General features: G+C 35.9%; 1 protein-coding gene and 1 non-coding gene across 8 annotated transcripts in view; one reads left to right on the forward strand and one right to left on the reverse strand.

Annotated features, from left to right (window-relative positions):
• TBC1D5 (TBC1 domain family member 5) overlaps positions 1-17,611 on the forward strand; it is a 535,195-nt gene that overhangs the window by 413,255 nt on the left and 104,329 nt on the right. For all 7 annotated transcript variants that reach the window (XM_041733756.1, XM_041733755.1, XM_041733751.1 and 4 more), the window contains one exon: positions 4,203-4,309. In XM_041733756.1, the coding sequence (XP_041589690.1) occupies positions 4,203-4,309 (107 nt within the window). The remainder of the gene's footprint in view (positions 1-4,202; positions 4,310-17,611) is intronic.
• Positions 1,557-1,660, reverse strand: LOC121479195. Its single transcript, XR_005984695.1, has one exon. It is a non-coding gene; the product is annotated as a U6 spliceosomal RNA (small nuclear RNA).

Below are 17,611 nucleotides of genomic sequence, written 5' to 3' on the forward strand. Positions count from 1 at the left end.
CTGAAGATAGAGTAAGCATTATTATTGTTTTATAAATGGGAAAAAAAATGAAGTCCACACACAAAATAGGTGACTGGCCAGCAATCTGATCTAAATCTAAATGAGATTATAATCCAGATCGTCTGATCCCAAATCCAGTATGTTTTCCTAGTTACCACTTACCTTTGTCTTATACTTCTGTGAATGAGCTCTTCAGAGTGTGTAACTTCGGTACTTTGTTTTTTGTTGTTGTTGTTTTGTTTTGTTTTGCTTTGTTTTTATATTTTTAAAGATTTTATTTATTCATTCATGAGGGACACAGAGAGAGGCAGAGACACAAGCAGGCTCCATGCAGAGAGCCTGACATGGGACTCCATCCCGGGTCTTCAGGATCACGCCCTGGGCCAAAGGTAGCGCTAAACCGCCGAGCCACCCAGGCTGCTGTACTTTGTTTTTAAAGCAAATACATACTTGATTTCAAATATAGGGAGATACCAAAAAGTCAGCCTTTTTTAAATCTTTCACTGCCCTGATAGAGTAAACACTAGGGAGGGAATAGGACTGCAGGTGAATTTGGCACATTCAACAAAAATTTGCTATAAAGATCAAAACTAAATTCTTATTCTCTCAGATCCCCACTATTTTGTTTTTAAAATACCTTGTGTTATTCTTGCTTGCCTACTCGAAATTTGGCACAGTTATTCAAAGGAACTTAATCCTTAGTGTATGTAACTGCAGATTAAAAGTGTTCTCAAGGTGCAAGTTTTCATTAATAAATTAGAGATAGTATTATCCAAAGACAGGGTGCTATAGGGAAGTAAAGCTTTACTTATACGCATTTAAGTTTTTAGCTGAGATTATTTAACAAAAAAAAAACAGATTAACAAGAAAGGCAAAAGCTTATTAACATATGTATCATATTATTATTATATAATTATATATTTTATTATAAAAATACATATTACAGTTGTGTAATATATATTGGCACACACACATATAAATGTATACTCATTTGTATGTGGTAAATACTCGGGAAAATGAGCAACTCTCAAAGATATGGTTTTAGAATTTAAGATTAAATACCATCTTAATAAAGAAAGTGGAGGGGAGGTGTAGACCTCTTAGAGAAAAGTAAGTGATTTTAGGGAAGACAAATGGGCCTTTAGAAAAAGAGATGAGAGGTGTGAATTTGTGACAAAGTTTGTCTTGGGGGAATTTATGGCAACTGACTTCCTTTTGGGGGATGTATCTTTTTTTTTTTTTTTAAGATTTTTATTCATGAGAGACACACAGAGAGGGAGAGAGACGCAGAGACATAGGCAGAGGGAGAAGCAGGCTCCGTGCAAGGAACCCAATGTGGGACTCTATCCTGGATCCCAGGGATCACGTCCTGAACTGAAGGCAGAGGCCCAACTGCTGAGCCACCCAGGCATCCCTTGGGGGATGTATCTTTAGACAGTTAAGAGGAGTGTTCAAAGAAAGCCTCACTGTGCATTTGTTGTTTTTCAAGTGCCTACAACTCAAAATAATCAGTATACCAAAGTGGTATATTGCAGGGTAGCATGTCCTAAACTCCTGCAGCAGTATTTTGCTTCATGAATTTGTGAGTCATCCTTGCTCTGGAGCCATGCTAATCTCTGTATCATTCCAATTTTAGTGTATGTGCTGTAGAAGCAAGCACCCTACAGGAGTATTTCAGATGGTGTGGTCAGCTACCCTTCAGAGCTTAGATTCTTTTGTCATTTTATCTCTAGCACACTCTCTGTGTGTCCAGGATATAGTAGATGCTCAGGAAATATTCATTAACATTCAGTGACTGGATGGATGAAAGGGAGACAGGAGAGAAAGACTGTTAGCACCTTCATTCATTCTGCAAGTAGAATATTAATGCATCTGTTGGCTTCCCTTACATATTTTATACCTTACTTCAGCCTCAAAAGTTCTATCAAGTTGTAAGAATAGGATTGTTGCCCTCGTCCCAATAAATAACAAATACCTATCTATATCAGGCTATTCTAGAGACTGGGTTATGCTGACCTTCCAAGCTCCTTAAAAACTACTGCTTGAGAGTAATAATATAAATTGACTCTTCTGTTTGCAGTGACTCTGCATTTATTATGTCATCTCATTTTTAAAACAATTGCCTTTTCAAACAAAGCCACATATTAAAGCTCAGACCTTGTCTGAGCCACACAGTGATTCGGGCAAATGACTTAACCTAAGTGTTTTCTCATCTGTAAAACAGGGATAATAATTATAACCTTATAATAAGATTGTCATAGAAATTAAATGAGATAATGTAGGAAAAGTTCTTGGCATAGGGCCTAGTCTCAGAAAGAAAGCCTTTAGTAATTTATTGCCATTTTAGTGGTAGTAGTAGCAAAAACTGCTTGTTGTTATACATCTGCCCTTCAGCTCTTGAATTTTCTTTAGACTAAGGAGTGTTTTGTTTATCTCTGCATCCCCTCCTAACATAGACCCTGCCGTGGATTAGGTACTCAACAAATAGCTATTAGATTGAATAAAGTAGGGGGATATATATATATATATATATATATTTTTTTTTTTTTTTTTTTTTTTTTTTAATCAGGAAGTTGTTTCCACATGACTGAACTGATGCTCGGAGAGGTTACTCACAACAGGTTTTGAGCAGCTGCTGTCAATCAGCGAAACAGATTATGTCCTTTAATCTTATGGCAACCTTAGAAAAGGTTCATATGGTGTCCCAGGATTCAAGCCCACATCTTTGCATCCCAAATCCAGAACCATTTGCTTCTTTTGCAAAATACACGAGAATTCTTCCTGGGTCAGTTACTAGTATATAATTATATTTATAGTATTTGGGGGAAAGTAATGAGTTATAAGATGAATTGATTATCTACATTCTATTTATTTGTTAGAGCTCAAAGAAAACCACACATGGAAAACATTATAGAGTTCTCAGTATACTAGCTTTTTGAATTCTAGAGAAAAAAGGCAAACAGGTAACTGAATGTGAATATGACAAAATGAACGAATGAGAAAAGAAGAGGCTGAACAGATATAGAAAGGGTAGGATAAGTGAGTGCTTTACAAATGAAAGCAGATGTATGAAATTACAAGCTGTCAGATCAGCAACGGAAATGAAGATGATAAAGTGGTTCCTTACATAGATTATAATTATTCATTTTGCCCAGTCCTGTCTCCTTTCCCCATAATGTTCATGGGAAGGGGGAGGGGGCGGGAAGCTGTTGCAAAAAATGGTGCTTCCAACAAAAGAAGAAAAATCTAGGAATCAAGGATATTTCTGATCACAAACAATTATTTATTTTGTGATTTGTGTTGTTTCTGTAGAATCACAATTGTTTTCCTATGGAATATTTTTCAACTGCTTGTTCAGATTAATGAAAAGGATTCAGTTGCAACAACAGGAAGTTGTAACTGTAAAGTTTCTTCACAGTCAATGCTGTGGAAGCAGTCAGTGTGGCTTACAAACCGATTGTCGTTAATGGGCCTGACTGTGACAGCAGTGGCAGATGGATTGCCAAGAAATGAAGTAGTTTACATAGACCTGCCTGAAAAGATGTGTTTAATAATTGCGCCCATAATTAGGTTGATTTGGGAAAAAAATTAAATGACAGTCTAAGGAACACAGTTAGGCTTATCTATGAAGATTCTGACATTTTTCCTCCCAAGAAATGCTGCATAGATCCTCCCCCTAAATTTCTCATTACCTTTAGAAAAAAATATTGGAAGAAATTATATTTTTTAAACTTTGAATTATGTAATATTTACATATAAAAGAGTAAGTGTAACGTAACTTTTGAAGCATAATAATTAGGGTAAATATTATTAGAATTTTAAACTGTTTTTTCCCATTCATAAGATTTTTGTTACTAATTTCTAAGCAAAACTAGAGACATTTAAACACAGATATATAAATGGCAATAAATATGCATGCTTCTAAGAGTTTATTTATATTGCAAACATACACATCTCTATATCTGAGGCTCTTCTTCCAACACCTCCTGAGGATAAGTGCTAGATATTAGATTGCAGTTAACAGTACAGTGTGCTGCTTCAAAGGCCATTTGGTAAAGATCCCTTCTCCCTATTTCCTTTAATCAAATTAATTGAGTTATTGGTTTGCTTTCTTTAAATCTAAGTTGTTATTTTTTAATCTTGAGTAATGCAAACATCTTAAACAGTATTGCTTCTGAATTCTTCTTTTTCCTCTTATTTAGTGATCTCTAGTAACTACCAGACCTGTCTTGGCCTTCTGATGCATTACCCACTAATTGGGGACGTACACTCACTAATTCTTAAGGCTCTGTTCCTTCGAGATCCAAAGGTAAGCTTTCCAAATAGAGTATGCACAATTTTAAGTTGAGTGAAAAAATGGTTTCTCAGCATGACTCCAAGAATTCATAGTGGGGAATTTGTGTAATGACAGATGAATTGCTTAATGACAGAATTTGCCTGAAGTTGTAGGCAAAATTCACATACTTCACTGGCTAGCAACTGAGCAGGTAAATTAAGTAATTGTACATTGACCGTGAGAACCTGGAACACACATCTCTTGTCCCTCAGAGGGTTGTTCTGCCTTCCCCTTTCCTCATAACTCAAGGAAGTAGCTCAGCAACTGTCTCTCCTTATAACCACATTTCATTATCATTGGTACCTCTCACAGAGACCAGCCTACCCAGGTAGAGCCTCAGGGGCCATGTGACCAAGACATTAGAGCTATAAAAAGCACTGGTTCTGGAAAAGTTTATGACACAATGAAATACTAAATCATTTTAATTTTGGATTATGTATTTTTCTAATTTTGTGGAAGAGTAACCTAATAAAACAGAGATTCAAACGACTTTAATGCTGATTTCTCTATTTGAACTTAAAGCAAGCCACCAAAATTTTCTTTACACTTCAGAGAAAAAGTGTGCTCTTTTACAACTAATGTTATATTTCTTGAAAATAAGAACATTTAATGATCTAAAAAAATCTGTGAATCCTTGATGCTTTTGAGCCAAACAAAAATATTGGATGAAATATAAGAGAGAGAGCTTCAAACACGAGTATGAGAATGCCAGGCATTCGGTGGTAATCCCAGCCTTTGGCTCTTTGGCAGAATTCCCAATAGTCATGTTGGCAGTTGTCGAACTGTCTTGGAGTCCGTCTGTCTGTGGCTCTGTTGCCAAAGCTCTGTCTGAGCCACTTGGGCCTCCAAGTTTAACGTAAATTTTAGTTCTAAAGGATTTCTGCTTTTCCCTCTGCAGTTGACTTCCAACATTTGAGTATGACCTCTATTTATTCTTTGATAGATTTAAAAGATTTGATTTCTTTGTGCCTATACCCATTTTCTATAAAAGTATACAATTTTATATCATTTCTGCTCTACAGTGTTTCGTTATGTGTCAAATGTAATCCATCATTTCTCTGTTATCTAAGGTAGCATATTTTTTTCTGGTAAGGCTTAGGAGTCTGATTGTAAAATCAAAAATCCCATATTTTATGTATATATTTTTTATAAAAAATAACCACAACTATGAAATATCTACAAAAGGAATAAAGAATGAGGTTGCTTGTCACTGAAATATTTGAGTTTTGGTCTGTAAACTTAAGGTAAACTCTATCAGCTCAGCATTAGGAATTCTTAGAATCATACAGAGTGGGGGAAAAACCTGTTAAAATAACTATTTGAATTCTCTACTTACATGATTTATTTTTGGTTTTACTGAAGGGAGAACTAAATATAATATCTAAACCTATCGATCTTGGTAATTTTTCCCTGGCTAAATATGGTTAATCTTGCTATGCATCACCCACTCTTCTAAATGTAGCATTCTATATAATAAATCAGTTAGTGTTATTAGTGGAATCTGAGATTTTAATAGAGTACTTTTTATCTCAATAAAATAGTGTACATAATATAAATATAATGAAGCCAATTCTGTAAGCATTAAAAAAATAAATTCTCTAAGGATTAAGAGAAGAAAAATATTGGCATTAGTATCTAAAGAAAAGTATTCCCCACTTTTACATTTAGGGTCTAACTAAGTAAAAATGATAAGATAATGACCCAAAATATAAGACCTTAAACTGATATTTCTGAGGCAGAAGAAATTGATCAGGAGGAGGAAGGAATCATGTTTAAAAGGCTGTTGAGAACAAGTTTATAGAATGATGATATCTATAGAAAAATAAAGAAAGTTGTATAGTGTTAAGGAGCTTTCACATGACTATCCCAGCAAGGTGATAGTTTTAGTTAAGGAGCAAGGAGACTGAATTAGGGATCAGGATGCTGGGTCAGATCTTGACTATACTAACAACCATCCTTGTGATTTGGGGAAACTAATGCTTGCTAAATCATGGTCTTCTCTTTTGGGGTTGAATTAAATTGTCTCTAACGACCTGCCCAACCATAGCTCCTTTGTCCACAAAAAACTGATGTAATTACAATGATCTAGGAAAATCCAGTCCGGTGCTACAGAGGTACAAATGGGGAAGAAACACAAACACACACACACACACACACACACACACACACAGCGAGTTTATATATAGCATAGAAATCCACAAGTGGACAGAATTTTCAATGTAGTAATGTCATTATAATTCATATAGGAGGCCATTTACACAGAGGAGGAAGAAAAAGAGGGAAGGATGATGTTAGTACCCCGCCCATATCCTCTAAAAATCCAAACATCAGTGTGCTTAATTTCTATTAGTAACAATGAAACACTTAAAATACTTGAATCATTCCCAATTCAAGTAGATCAGAGTAAGTATATAAACACACAAGTCTCTGTGAAGTGAACTAGTAGAAGGATGAGATTTGAGGCATGAAACTACATTCTCATAGTCCAGTTATTTGTGACAGTAGTGTTTGTGGTTGCTGACAGACCCATTTTATTAATAAAATAAAAATAAACAAGGAACTCTGAGCCCTCTGAGTTCATTGCCAACTTCAGAAAAACACTTCATCCTACCGTTTTCCGTAAATCCCAGTGGCGATTGCTCAGTTGAGAATAGACTCTGCAACTAGAGCATGCGACACTGAGCTTTAATTGTTCTATATCAGATGTAGGCTTTACTGTGAAAAGGTTTCTCATTTGAACAGACTGAAATAATGGGGCTGTACACTGTAATAATAGAATTATTGTCCTTCATTGTTTCTAAGCACTTTGATGTCCTTACAACAAGCTATGAAGTAGACAAAACCAGGTTATCTTTCTTCATTCTTTTTCAGTGCAGGCAGGTTAAGGTTATGTGGCTTTCCGGAGGCCAAAGGCTTGTTGAGATTCTAAGCTAACAAGAAAGACCCCATAACCCTTGTATGTATCCATCCCCTCCTGAGATTCCCAGCCTACCTTCTACCTCCTTCAGGAAGCCATTCCTAGGCTCAGACAGGATATGTTTTCACCTTTGAGTCCTCATAAGGATCTTATATTTTAGTTATTTGCTTATTATTGCATCCATTATTCCATATGATCCTACTCATTTTTTAGCATTTAACTTTGTGTTCTACAGGAGTTGATATTAAGAAAATAAATTGAATTTGGATGCGGTTGCTAAGCCTCTTCCAGTACACCATACTGACTCTAATCTGGGTGGATCTCATTCACCTAGTGTATATCTAGAACCCATACCCGCATCCCATGGAAGCCTTTACCAACTATATATTTGTCAGTTGCCATTTTTATCAAGATGGTGAATGACCCTGCATCTTAAACTTATAGAGCATCTAGTTCCTTCATTTGCTGTGTGTCAGAATTTTTTGAAAAACTGTTAACACCTTCAAATATTATGGAACAAAAGAGACATAACAAAGAATCTAGTTAATATACCTCACTGTGAGCATCAGAATTTCAGAACTGCAAGGAACCTAGAGATCTAATCCAGCTTCTGCTTCTGTAGACAAACAAAGGATCAGGGTGAAATCCGAGACTCATTTAATACAGCTTGCAGAGCCGGCACTGGTTGATCCCAGGTCTTCCAACCACCTTTCCACACCAGAACTATATTTTTAAAAATAGTAGAATCCTATGTACTACTATTTGTCATAAAAATTATTCAATTTGTAACAGACATTTAATTTGCATCTGTAATAAATATAACTGCCACATAAATAAGTGGACCTAGAACTATTTGAAATTTTCTTAAAGGTATGCTATATAAAGAGACTAAATGTCAAGTATCCGTTTGTAGCATCATGTTCTCTGTTCACCATAAATATGATTTCTATACTTAGTTCTTCAGACCATGATCCTAATTCTCATTTTCTTGTCTTTATGATATTAGAACCACTGAGCAGATTTCCAAAAACAATCCACTAAATGAAGTAGAGGGATAGAAGGAGGACAGTCTGAAAAATATGAAGTGATTAAAAAACATTGTTCTAACTAGTTGTTCAAATTTTAAAAAAAAAATTTAAAAACCCAATTAGAAACAAAAGTCATAGAAAATGTGAACATATTGTGTTCCTTAAATAACCAGATGTTCTCTCCTTCCTGAAGGCAGTAAGGGCTAGGAATAAAAGGTTTAAAACTATTGTTTTAAGTTAACTGTGAATTTTGCAAATCTGTTTTTACCCTTTAGCAAATAAAATTCTAATACGGAAACATAAGCAAAGTAATTTTCATTTTTTGGTGCTCTCTTATTTGTGTTGTGTGTTGAAGTGTTAACCTTATCACAAAGACTTATTACAAATGAAATACAGTACATAGATTAACATTTTAGATTATGCAGTAAGAATTTGACAGCTACTGTTTGTTTTGAAGACTAGAATATTCTCCAAAAAATATTTCTGGTAAGTTTGCAAGCAACCCTTTTAGCAGTGACTGCTATTGTTTTTGGAAGAAAACAAGATTTAATTTCATAGTCCTTCTTGTACACAGAAACACGCTATACAAATATAGTGTACAGTGTTCTTATGCTTGGCCAATTCTGTTTTGGCTTTTATTTGGAGTTATGTTAAAGTTTGCCTTTTTAAATTATAAAAGGTCTAAATATTCAGATTTCAGATTTTATGTAGGTAATAGATTTTTTTACTCTTTTAATTCCAAAAAACTCCATTGTAGGTGTTACTTTTTAAAAATAAATGACTTTGGTAAAATGTCATCTATCAGAATTGAAAAAAGGTGAATGAATCCAAGCCTGCTACCAATCAAGTGACAGTGTTGCAAAATGTGCATTACAGTAGTTGTATTCGTTTTCCCCTCTGAGTAGTAAATAACCTGAAAACCACATATACTAATAACTCTTTGAGGAAGATGCAGTACCCATTTTTTTACTTTTCATGATGTTCCCATCAGAGGTCTGTTCAGATTTTCCAATATTAGTTTTTAATATGATTTTCTCTTGTAGAAAGAATGGTACTTCTCTTTTCTTCATCCTCTTTTTAGTCCCTGAGAAACAGGAGCATTTCTCTGAAAACTGCCATTCTTTGAGAATCATTTGTTTTTGTTTTTTTCTGTTAATGACCCCTCAAAATGTTTCTTTTTCTTTGTATATGAGCTAGGTAACTACATGTCATTCTTTTATTATCATTAGATTACAGCTAATTGGACATTTATTATCATTAATATTTAGGTATTAGTGATTAATCAGGTATAGACTTTTTTTGACATAGGACAGCATTAAAAAATAGTAAGTTCTACTTCTGAAGTAATGGTGGCTATCAAAAATCTGTAAAGAAATAACCTGAAAATCTTGACTAAACCAGTACTTGAAATTTGTTTTTATTGTAGACATTTTATAAAGTCAGATTATGTTTCTCAAAGCTTGTTAAGGGTTTCCTAGTGCCTTAAATAATTTTGAACTTGTTTTATAAAAGTATTTTGAATTTATTAATTTATTCAACAAACCAGTCTTTCTTGTATACTATCTAGAATTCAACAGACCTTGTTTAGATCCTGGTGAGATATATATATGTATGATGTGGCTTTATCATAATACACAAGTAAACAAGAAAGTACTCAATTTATCACGTGCTGTAAAGGATACAAATAGGGTAGCATTAAAGTAATAAGAGGAGGAAAAGAACCTGAGCTTGGTGAAGACCTAATTTATGTAAGTTAGTCAAAAGGCCCTCTCTTTGATGAGATACCATTTTAGCTGAGAACTAATGAAGGAGAAGATATCAGCCATAGAATAGGGAGAGGAGCCTCTAGACAGGGGAACAGCAAACACTCCAAAGTAAAAAAGAGCCAAGCCTGTTTATGAAACTAAAGAAGACCAGTGTGACTAGAGCCAGGAACTTAGGGGAAGCTGCTTGAGATAGCGGAAAGGCCAGGGAAGGCTTGTTATTACTTTGTTCTTCCCCGGCAATCTTACATGTTGATATATGGTAAAATTACTTCTAAGGTCCCACTTTGAAATTCTAAAAAGATTGCTGGGTTTATGGTGATTCCTCTGATGACTGAGACACACTGTCATTACAAACTATTCTTAACTCTCAGCTGGAAGTTCTAAGAACTCGTCTTAAATGAGTTCCTCGCTTGGGAGAGCACACTCACTTATTCAGACCTCTGGGCTGTAACATGGATCTGACCAGTAGGTCATTGCATAAGTTAGAAAGACTGGCCAGGACCCTGAACATATATCACATTTATCTTTTAAAACACTGTCTTGGCTTCCTTCCCTACACTACCAGTCTCAGTTTTGCTTTCATTAGATCAGTATTATGCTCTACTATGTAGTGACGAGGGAACTAAACCAGTCTTTCTCACCTACCAAAATGGGAGCTCTCCTAGGTCAGGGATTAGATCTCCAACAGCACTAATCCAGTGGCAGCCACATGAGGGAAACACAGAATCAGGTTCCACTGACATCACAACCTGCTGTATTTATTGGACGACTCACTCCTTTTCTTGAACTGTAGAATGAAGCAGCTAGGCCATGTATCTCAGTAGAACCTTCTGGACTTATTTTAGCAAGATACAATTCAACAGATACACTTTTTAGTTACTTACTGTGGGCAGACCATGAGAACTGATCTATGGGACTAGGATATAGTCCCTTATAGATGTAAATAACTAATTCTTATGGAAAGTAACATGAGTGAGAGAATATTGCAGGAAGAATAGGTAATTCGGACTTGGAGAGTCAGAAAGACATGGAAGAGGCATTCTGACTGGGTTTTTAACAATTTCCTTGGGAGATGTCACTCTGTCTTAAGAAAACTCCATAAGCAAAGCTCCTGAGAATTGCCGAAACAAGTGACCAAACTCAGCCTTGCAGTACTCCATCCACACTAACTCAGTGAGCCCCTCAGGGACCTTAAAAACAGCATTGTCCCCTCTCAATACCTCATGTGCAAATAGGCACTCATTTTTTTTTTTTAGGCACTCATTTTTTAAGTCTATCAAATGTATCTTAGTTTGATAGTATTTTATTTGGCATTAATTTATATAGTATTCCAATTTGTAGGTTATTATTCAGCATAAATAAATGTTATAAGAGTGAGAGGGAGAAGACGACTCCCTGCTAAGTAGAGAGCCTGATACAGAGCTTGATCCCAGGATCCTGAGATCATGACCTGAGCCAAAGGCAGAGGCTTAACAAACTGAGCCACCTGGGCACCCCTGGTCACTCTCGGGAAGCTTAGCAATTTTTATTTTGGGTGGCTGAAGAGAGCTGTGAAACTTTGTGGCAGGTTCCTCTGCATGTTTTAGATGAAAGGGTTTCTTCTCTCAACCCATTGCAGTGGTGATTTATTTTTCCTCAAATAGCTAAAGAAGAGACTAGATTGCATGGTTAATTCTGTTCTGAAAACAAAATCTACAAACCATTCCCCTTTTATTTGATAACTTATAAGTAAGGGAAATCTAGATTTTTAAGGGGAAATACTTACTTTAAATAGATTACTTAAGCTTTTAAAGCTATTAATCCAATGCATGTGTGTTTAGAAAGGCACTAGGAGGCCCCAAATGTAAAAGCATTAAAGTATCACAATACGTTATAGTGATATGTTTGTGATATGTCCCTGAGGTCAGAGAATGAAGTATCTGCCCTGTTTCACTGCTGACTTGCCATTTTACCCCCAGAGAAATCATTTAACCTTTTGCTTCCTTAGATTCAGGTTCATTAATTGTTTTTTAAAAAGGGATAGGTGACTGGTGAGGCTTTAATTAGCCTATAATCTCTAAAAGTCATTCGCAGCTCTAAGTGCTTTGAGAATCTAGCTAATCACTTATTTTCCTTATTGTATATGAAGTAGCTTATTTACAAAGAAAAGGCACTACATGGAGTTGTTTCTACATGGTCTTACTGTTACAATGTCAAGAAACTGAAAGTTTTAAATCACAGAATATGACAGATTATAAACTTAAAAGTGACAAAATAGAAAAAAAAACAATAGTTCTTTTTAATATATAAGTAGTTGTGGCCAAAACAAGTATTTTATTTATCTCTTGATTTTTTTAGCTTAGTAAATATTAGTAAATATTGTATTGCTGATTTAAAATATTAAGTATACTGATTTTATAGGAATAAAAATCAATACATTCAAGTAGTTAACTGCAAAACAATAATCAATTAACTTTATTATATGTAAATACTTTAGGCAAGAAGTTATATCTGTTCCAAAAAAAAACAAAACAAAATCACAAAAGATTTTATCATGGAGGATTTTTAAGTATATTTCATCATTTGTATGATTACCATATTGGGATATGTCAGGGAGGTTTGCGTATATATGCAAGTGTCAGTTCCACCCGGATGAGCCTAGAGCTGCCACCACCTATGCAGAGTTGGCCCCCAGCTCCTCCATTCAGCTCTGCCTAGTGGGTTTCACTCAAGTATTTGATGTGTAAGGTACTCAGATGCTGTTAATGATATTTTCCAAGTATCTTCATATGGTTTGGAATAGCTCTTTATTTTACTTTGGTTGTTTTTCCTGGTTTCAAAGAGGAACTTTTTAGTTTTATTTCTCCACATTGTTTCTTTCTCCAAAATGTATTTTTATTCATTTAGCCAAAATTTACTGACCTTTTGCTGTGTAGCAGTAGCGTCTAAAATGTCTCAGAAGTCTTGATTGAATACAAAGAAGGATGAACAGGATTTGTGGCAAATAAAAGGAATAATCACTTGGTTGATTCTCTGTGACCTCCTTTAAGTCTTCGCTAAGGTCTGGTCTTCTCAGTGGGACCTGCCCTGATCACCCTGCAGTTGCCCTGTCTCCACGAGCCCATTCCACAAGCCCTCCTGATCCCCTTAGCCTGCACTACTTTCCTTTCCATGGCCAATTATCACCTTCTATCATAGTAGATACGTTGTAAATTATTTTTTTTATTTTCTGCCTTCCCCTACTAATATACCAACATCATGACAGAAATGTGTTTAGTCTGTTTTATATTGTTACCCAAGTACCTACAATAATGGGTGGATGAATGAGTAAATAAATGTATGGTGACTATTAACCCCCGACCAAACAAACCCTCAAGCTCTCTGCCACAAGGGAAATTACGCTGTTCATTGCAATGCATTTCAGCAAGTGTTTATTGCTACCTGTGCTGGGTTCTGGGAATATAATGAATTAGGGGGACACAGTCCTCTCAACAAAGTTTACCATCTAATGCAGTGGTTCTTGAACTATGGTGTGCCAGAGAAGCACCTGTGGGATCTTGTTATAAATACAGACTCCTAGATCATTCTAGTGTAAATCCAGAAATCTGCATTTGTAACTGTTCTGAAACTGGCCAGCCATGGACAACACTTTAAGAAACAGACACTAGTTTCAGAAAAAAGTTATGACACAAATCGAAACCCAAATATCTAAAAACAGAAAAATGGCATACACAGTGACTACACAGAGATAATCCAGTAGAATATAGGGAGAAACTAATGGAACTTCTATTTATAGTCACTTTTCTAAGAGAAAAAAAAAACTGAGCTCTACTTTTTTTTTTTTTTTAATTCATGGGAGACACACACACACACATACACAGGGGGGTGGGGGGCAGAGACACAGACAGAGCGAGAAGCAGGCTCCACTCAGGGAGCCTGATGTGGGACTCAATCCCGAGTCTCCAAGATCAGGCCCTGGGCGGAAGGCGGCGTTAAACCGCTAAGCCACCGGGCTACCCTGACCTTTACTTTTTAATGACAAATTAATACTGGTATCTTCACTAGGCCCATATGTCAGCCAGTCATGTATCACCTGTGAAGTCTTCCAAGGGAAGAGGGGACTTTTCCACGCAAAGGTGTTGACAATGGCCTCCTCTCTTCTTTCTGCTTTCACCACCTTGTGTTTTATTGCCATTTCCATTTGCCCAGTTAAGTGGATTTATGGGCTGTGTTATCTTAAATGATGGCATATTTATAATAACAAAGAGATGTCAGGGACCATGGACATCTATTGTGAGTTCACTAGATATCTTCTAGTGTACTTAAAAGAGTCACCAAATATTTCTTTTTGAAAAACAATATATACTTCGGATTTGCTTACCTCTGTTGTGTTGAGTAGCTGTTAATAATATGTTACCATGCAAATATTTTTTTAAATAAACAATTTGTCTCTTCAAATTAAGATTCTCATTTTAATAATGAGAAAAAAATAGGAGCTTTCTCAAATTCATGCTATGGAAAGAATATTTTAAATTTGAATATTTGGAAACTTCTCATCCATTTGCAGTGTTCTTGCCAAAAACGATTTAAGTGTATCATTTAAAACTTTCTAGGTACACTAAAAAGTTGTGGGAACAGAAATTCTAACTTGGTTACTAATATCCCAAATGAAGAGATGAAGTCAGGTTTGAATCTGTTTTTTAAAATACAGAAAAGTAACATCCTCCAATTAAATTATTTTAAGAGCTGGATGATGGTTAATTTTATGTCATCTTGACTGGGCTAAGGAAACCCAGATGCTATTTCCAGAACAGGTTAGCACTGAATCAGTAGACTAAGTAAAGATTTTCCTTCACCAATGTAGACAGGCATCATCCAATCTCTTGAGAGCCCAAATAGAACTAAAGGGTGGAAGAAGAGCAAACTTTGGAATTAGGACTTCCATCTTCTCTTGCCCTTAAGACATCTGAATTCCTGGTTCTCGGACCTTGAGATTCCAGGACTTCCCAGCATAGTCACCCCAGTCTTTCCCTGACCTCCCCCCAACTCATCCACCCACACTTCCCTCTTTCCACCCCTACCCACCACCCCAGTTCTCAGACCTTGGAACTTGGACTGAATTATACCACTGGCTTTCTTGGTTCTCCAGCTTGCAGTTGGCAGATTTTAGCACACCTCAGCCTCAGTAATCACATAGACCACTTCCCATAATAAATCTTTTCTTATATATCTGTATATATCTTATTGGTTCTGTTTCTCTGAAGATCCCTAATGCAAGCTTATTAATATCAAAGAAGATAGAAATTATGTCAGTTTAACAAGAATTTTGGCATAATTGGTGGATTGCACTATGAATGCTATACTTTAGCAAGAGAAGCCAATAATGTACTTCCTCCATGCAGACCTATGTCTCTTTGTAGGTTAGCATTTTCTGAAATGTTATTGACAAAAACTGACTATCACAAAGCACTTAACCAAGATTTTTAAAAAGTAAAGAAGCATGTTGAATCATACCAATGTATGCTAAACATATATTTTTCAGAAGAGCAAAAATTACCATTGTAAGTAAACTATTATGAAAATGAATTTAAATATAATTTATTTCATCTCTATCTCATTTAAAAATTCTGTTGTGCATACATATATTTTCTCATGTGCATAATTAGTACAAGTGGTACATGCATATGACTTGTAAATAAATAAATAAATACACACATATTGAGGGTATAAACAACCCCCTCCCATTTTTAACTAGTAAAGGAATAATGAAAGTTGAAGGATCCCTGCTCTAGACTAGTAGTTCCTGAAAACTGATCTAGTTGATTCTAATGCTTAACCAGGATGAGAGTCTTAAGGCTGCCTCCTAGAGCATACACAGTTCTAGAGTCCCCGTAGACATACCCATTAGCAGGGACAGCTTGGAAAGACACAGGCCTTACTCTCACCCATATGAATAGAAGAGTTCTCCTGAACTTCTCTAATTAAACTGATAATGTAATACCTTCTAGAACATTGGCTTTCACTGAGAAGTATACCTGTTCCATCCCAGTCCTCTTACTGTGTTCTTATCATTTGGCTCATTATGCAATTTTATAGATGGTACTGATAATTACAAAGTAAGGCCTTTAAAACATTCAGTTATGGGGCATGATACATTTTGCAAATTCTTTAGAGATAGTTAAGACTCTAGAGATGATATAACTATACCTTCATTTCCTCCTGAGGGCTTGATAAGGATGTGAGGCAACATACCCAAAGTATACAGAATTCAGTGGCATAGCCAAGACCAGTCCCCAGGCTCCCATTTCCAAACTGGAGCCATCTGACATGCTCTTCCTTGGCCTTGCTCTCCCTGAAGACTCCTGGGACAGAAGTACCTCAGTACTTCCACGCTCACCATTTCCCTCCACTTCCTCTGTGGCCACAAGGAAAATTAAGATGAGTTGTTTGGTCTTGTATAGTAAATACAAAACTGTGCATTTCAACTTGATTATCCTTCCAAGGACAGTTGTTTACTTCTGATTTCACATTTATTCGTGGTCTGAATACTGAATTTGAAAATTGGTCTATTAGTTTGCCAGATCTAGTTTCCAGGTTCCTGAAGTAAAGTACCCAGTGAAAGCAATAGGGGAAAAGTATAAAAATAATATAAATTGCTTTTCTATAATAAAACTGATCTTTGAGTGCTTTCCTTAACCATGAGACTATAATGGCTTAAGTGGAAGACAATAAGACAAAAAAATTTTAAAAATTAAAAATTAAAGTAAACCAGTCAAGAGAGCCAGTTCAAAGGCTTAAGAGTGACAGTGTGAAATGCAGAAGAAAGGGAGAGAGAGAGAAAGTAAATATATAAGAATATGGATAAATAGGAAGTTAAGTAACTGGAAAAAAATCACCTTGGACAGCTTTTCTACTTGAGAATAATATGTGTACATACTACAATGATTATTCAGTTTCATTGTTATAGTGTATTAAGGTTGACCAGCTGCTGTAACAAATAAACCCTTATGTTTCTTTGGCATCTCACAGCAGATGTTTAAGTTTCACCCAAGTGACAATCCATTATAAGGCAGGGATGGGAGTATCTCATAGTCACACAATTCTTTGGGCTTTTGTTAGCCCTGCTGTTTTCAACTTCAACCTCCCAGAGTCACCCAGTACATTGACATCCCCATCAGGATGAGAAAAATAGCAAGGAGGATGGTCCTTGGGAGTTTTTACAGCAAGGCCTGCAGGTGGCATGCATGACTTTCACTCACATTCTGCTGGCTGGAATTCAGTCCTTTGGCTATCTCTAACCACATATGACTTTGGAAAATGTAATTGAGCCATGTGCCCAAGAAGAGGAGGAAGCAGGTGAGCTGCCAGTGGCTCTCTTTAAAATGGAAATGCCTTTGGTTGCTTTACCTCTTCTGCTGTTTGAAAGGACCTTCTTTAAGGAAAAAGCAAAAATCACAGTGTGAAGGTTGTGATGTTAAATCTCACAATCTGAGAAATCTGATTTTGTTGTCAGAAAAACCAGGCCATCTCTCAGAGACAGATTCCCAGAACTGAGCTCAAAAGGCTGCTGTGTGAAGCCAGTATG

Source organism: Vulpes lagopus, chromosome 19 (genome assembly GCF_018345385.1).
Source record: "Vulpes lagopus strain Blue_001 chromosome 19, ASM1834538v1, whole genome shotgun sequence".
Lineage (NCBI taxonomy): Eukaryota > Metazoa > Chordata > Mammalia > Carnivora > Canidae > Vulpes > Vulpes lagopus.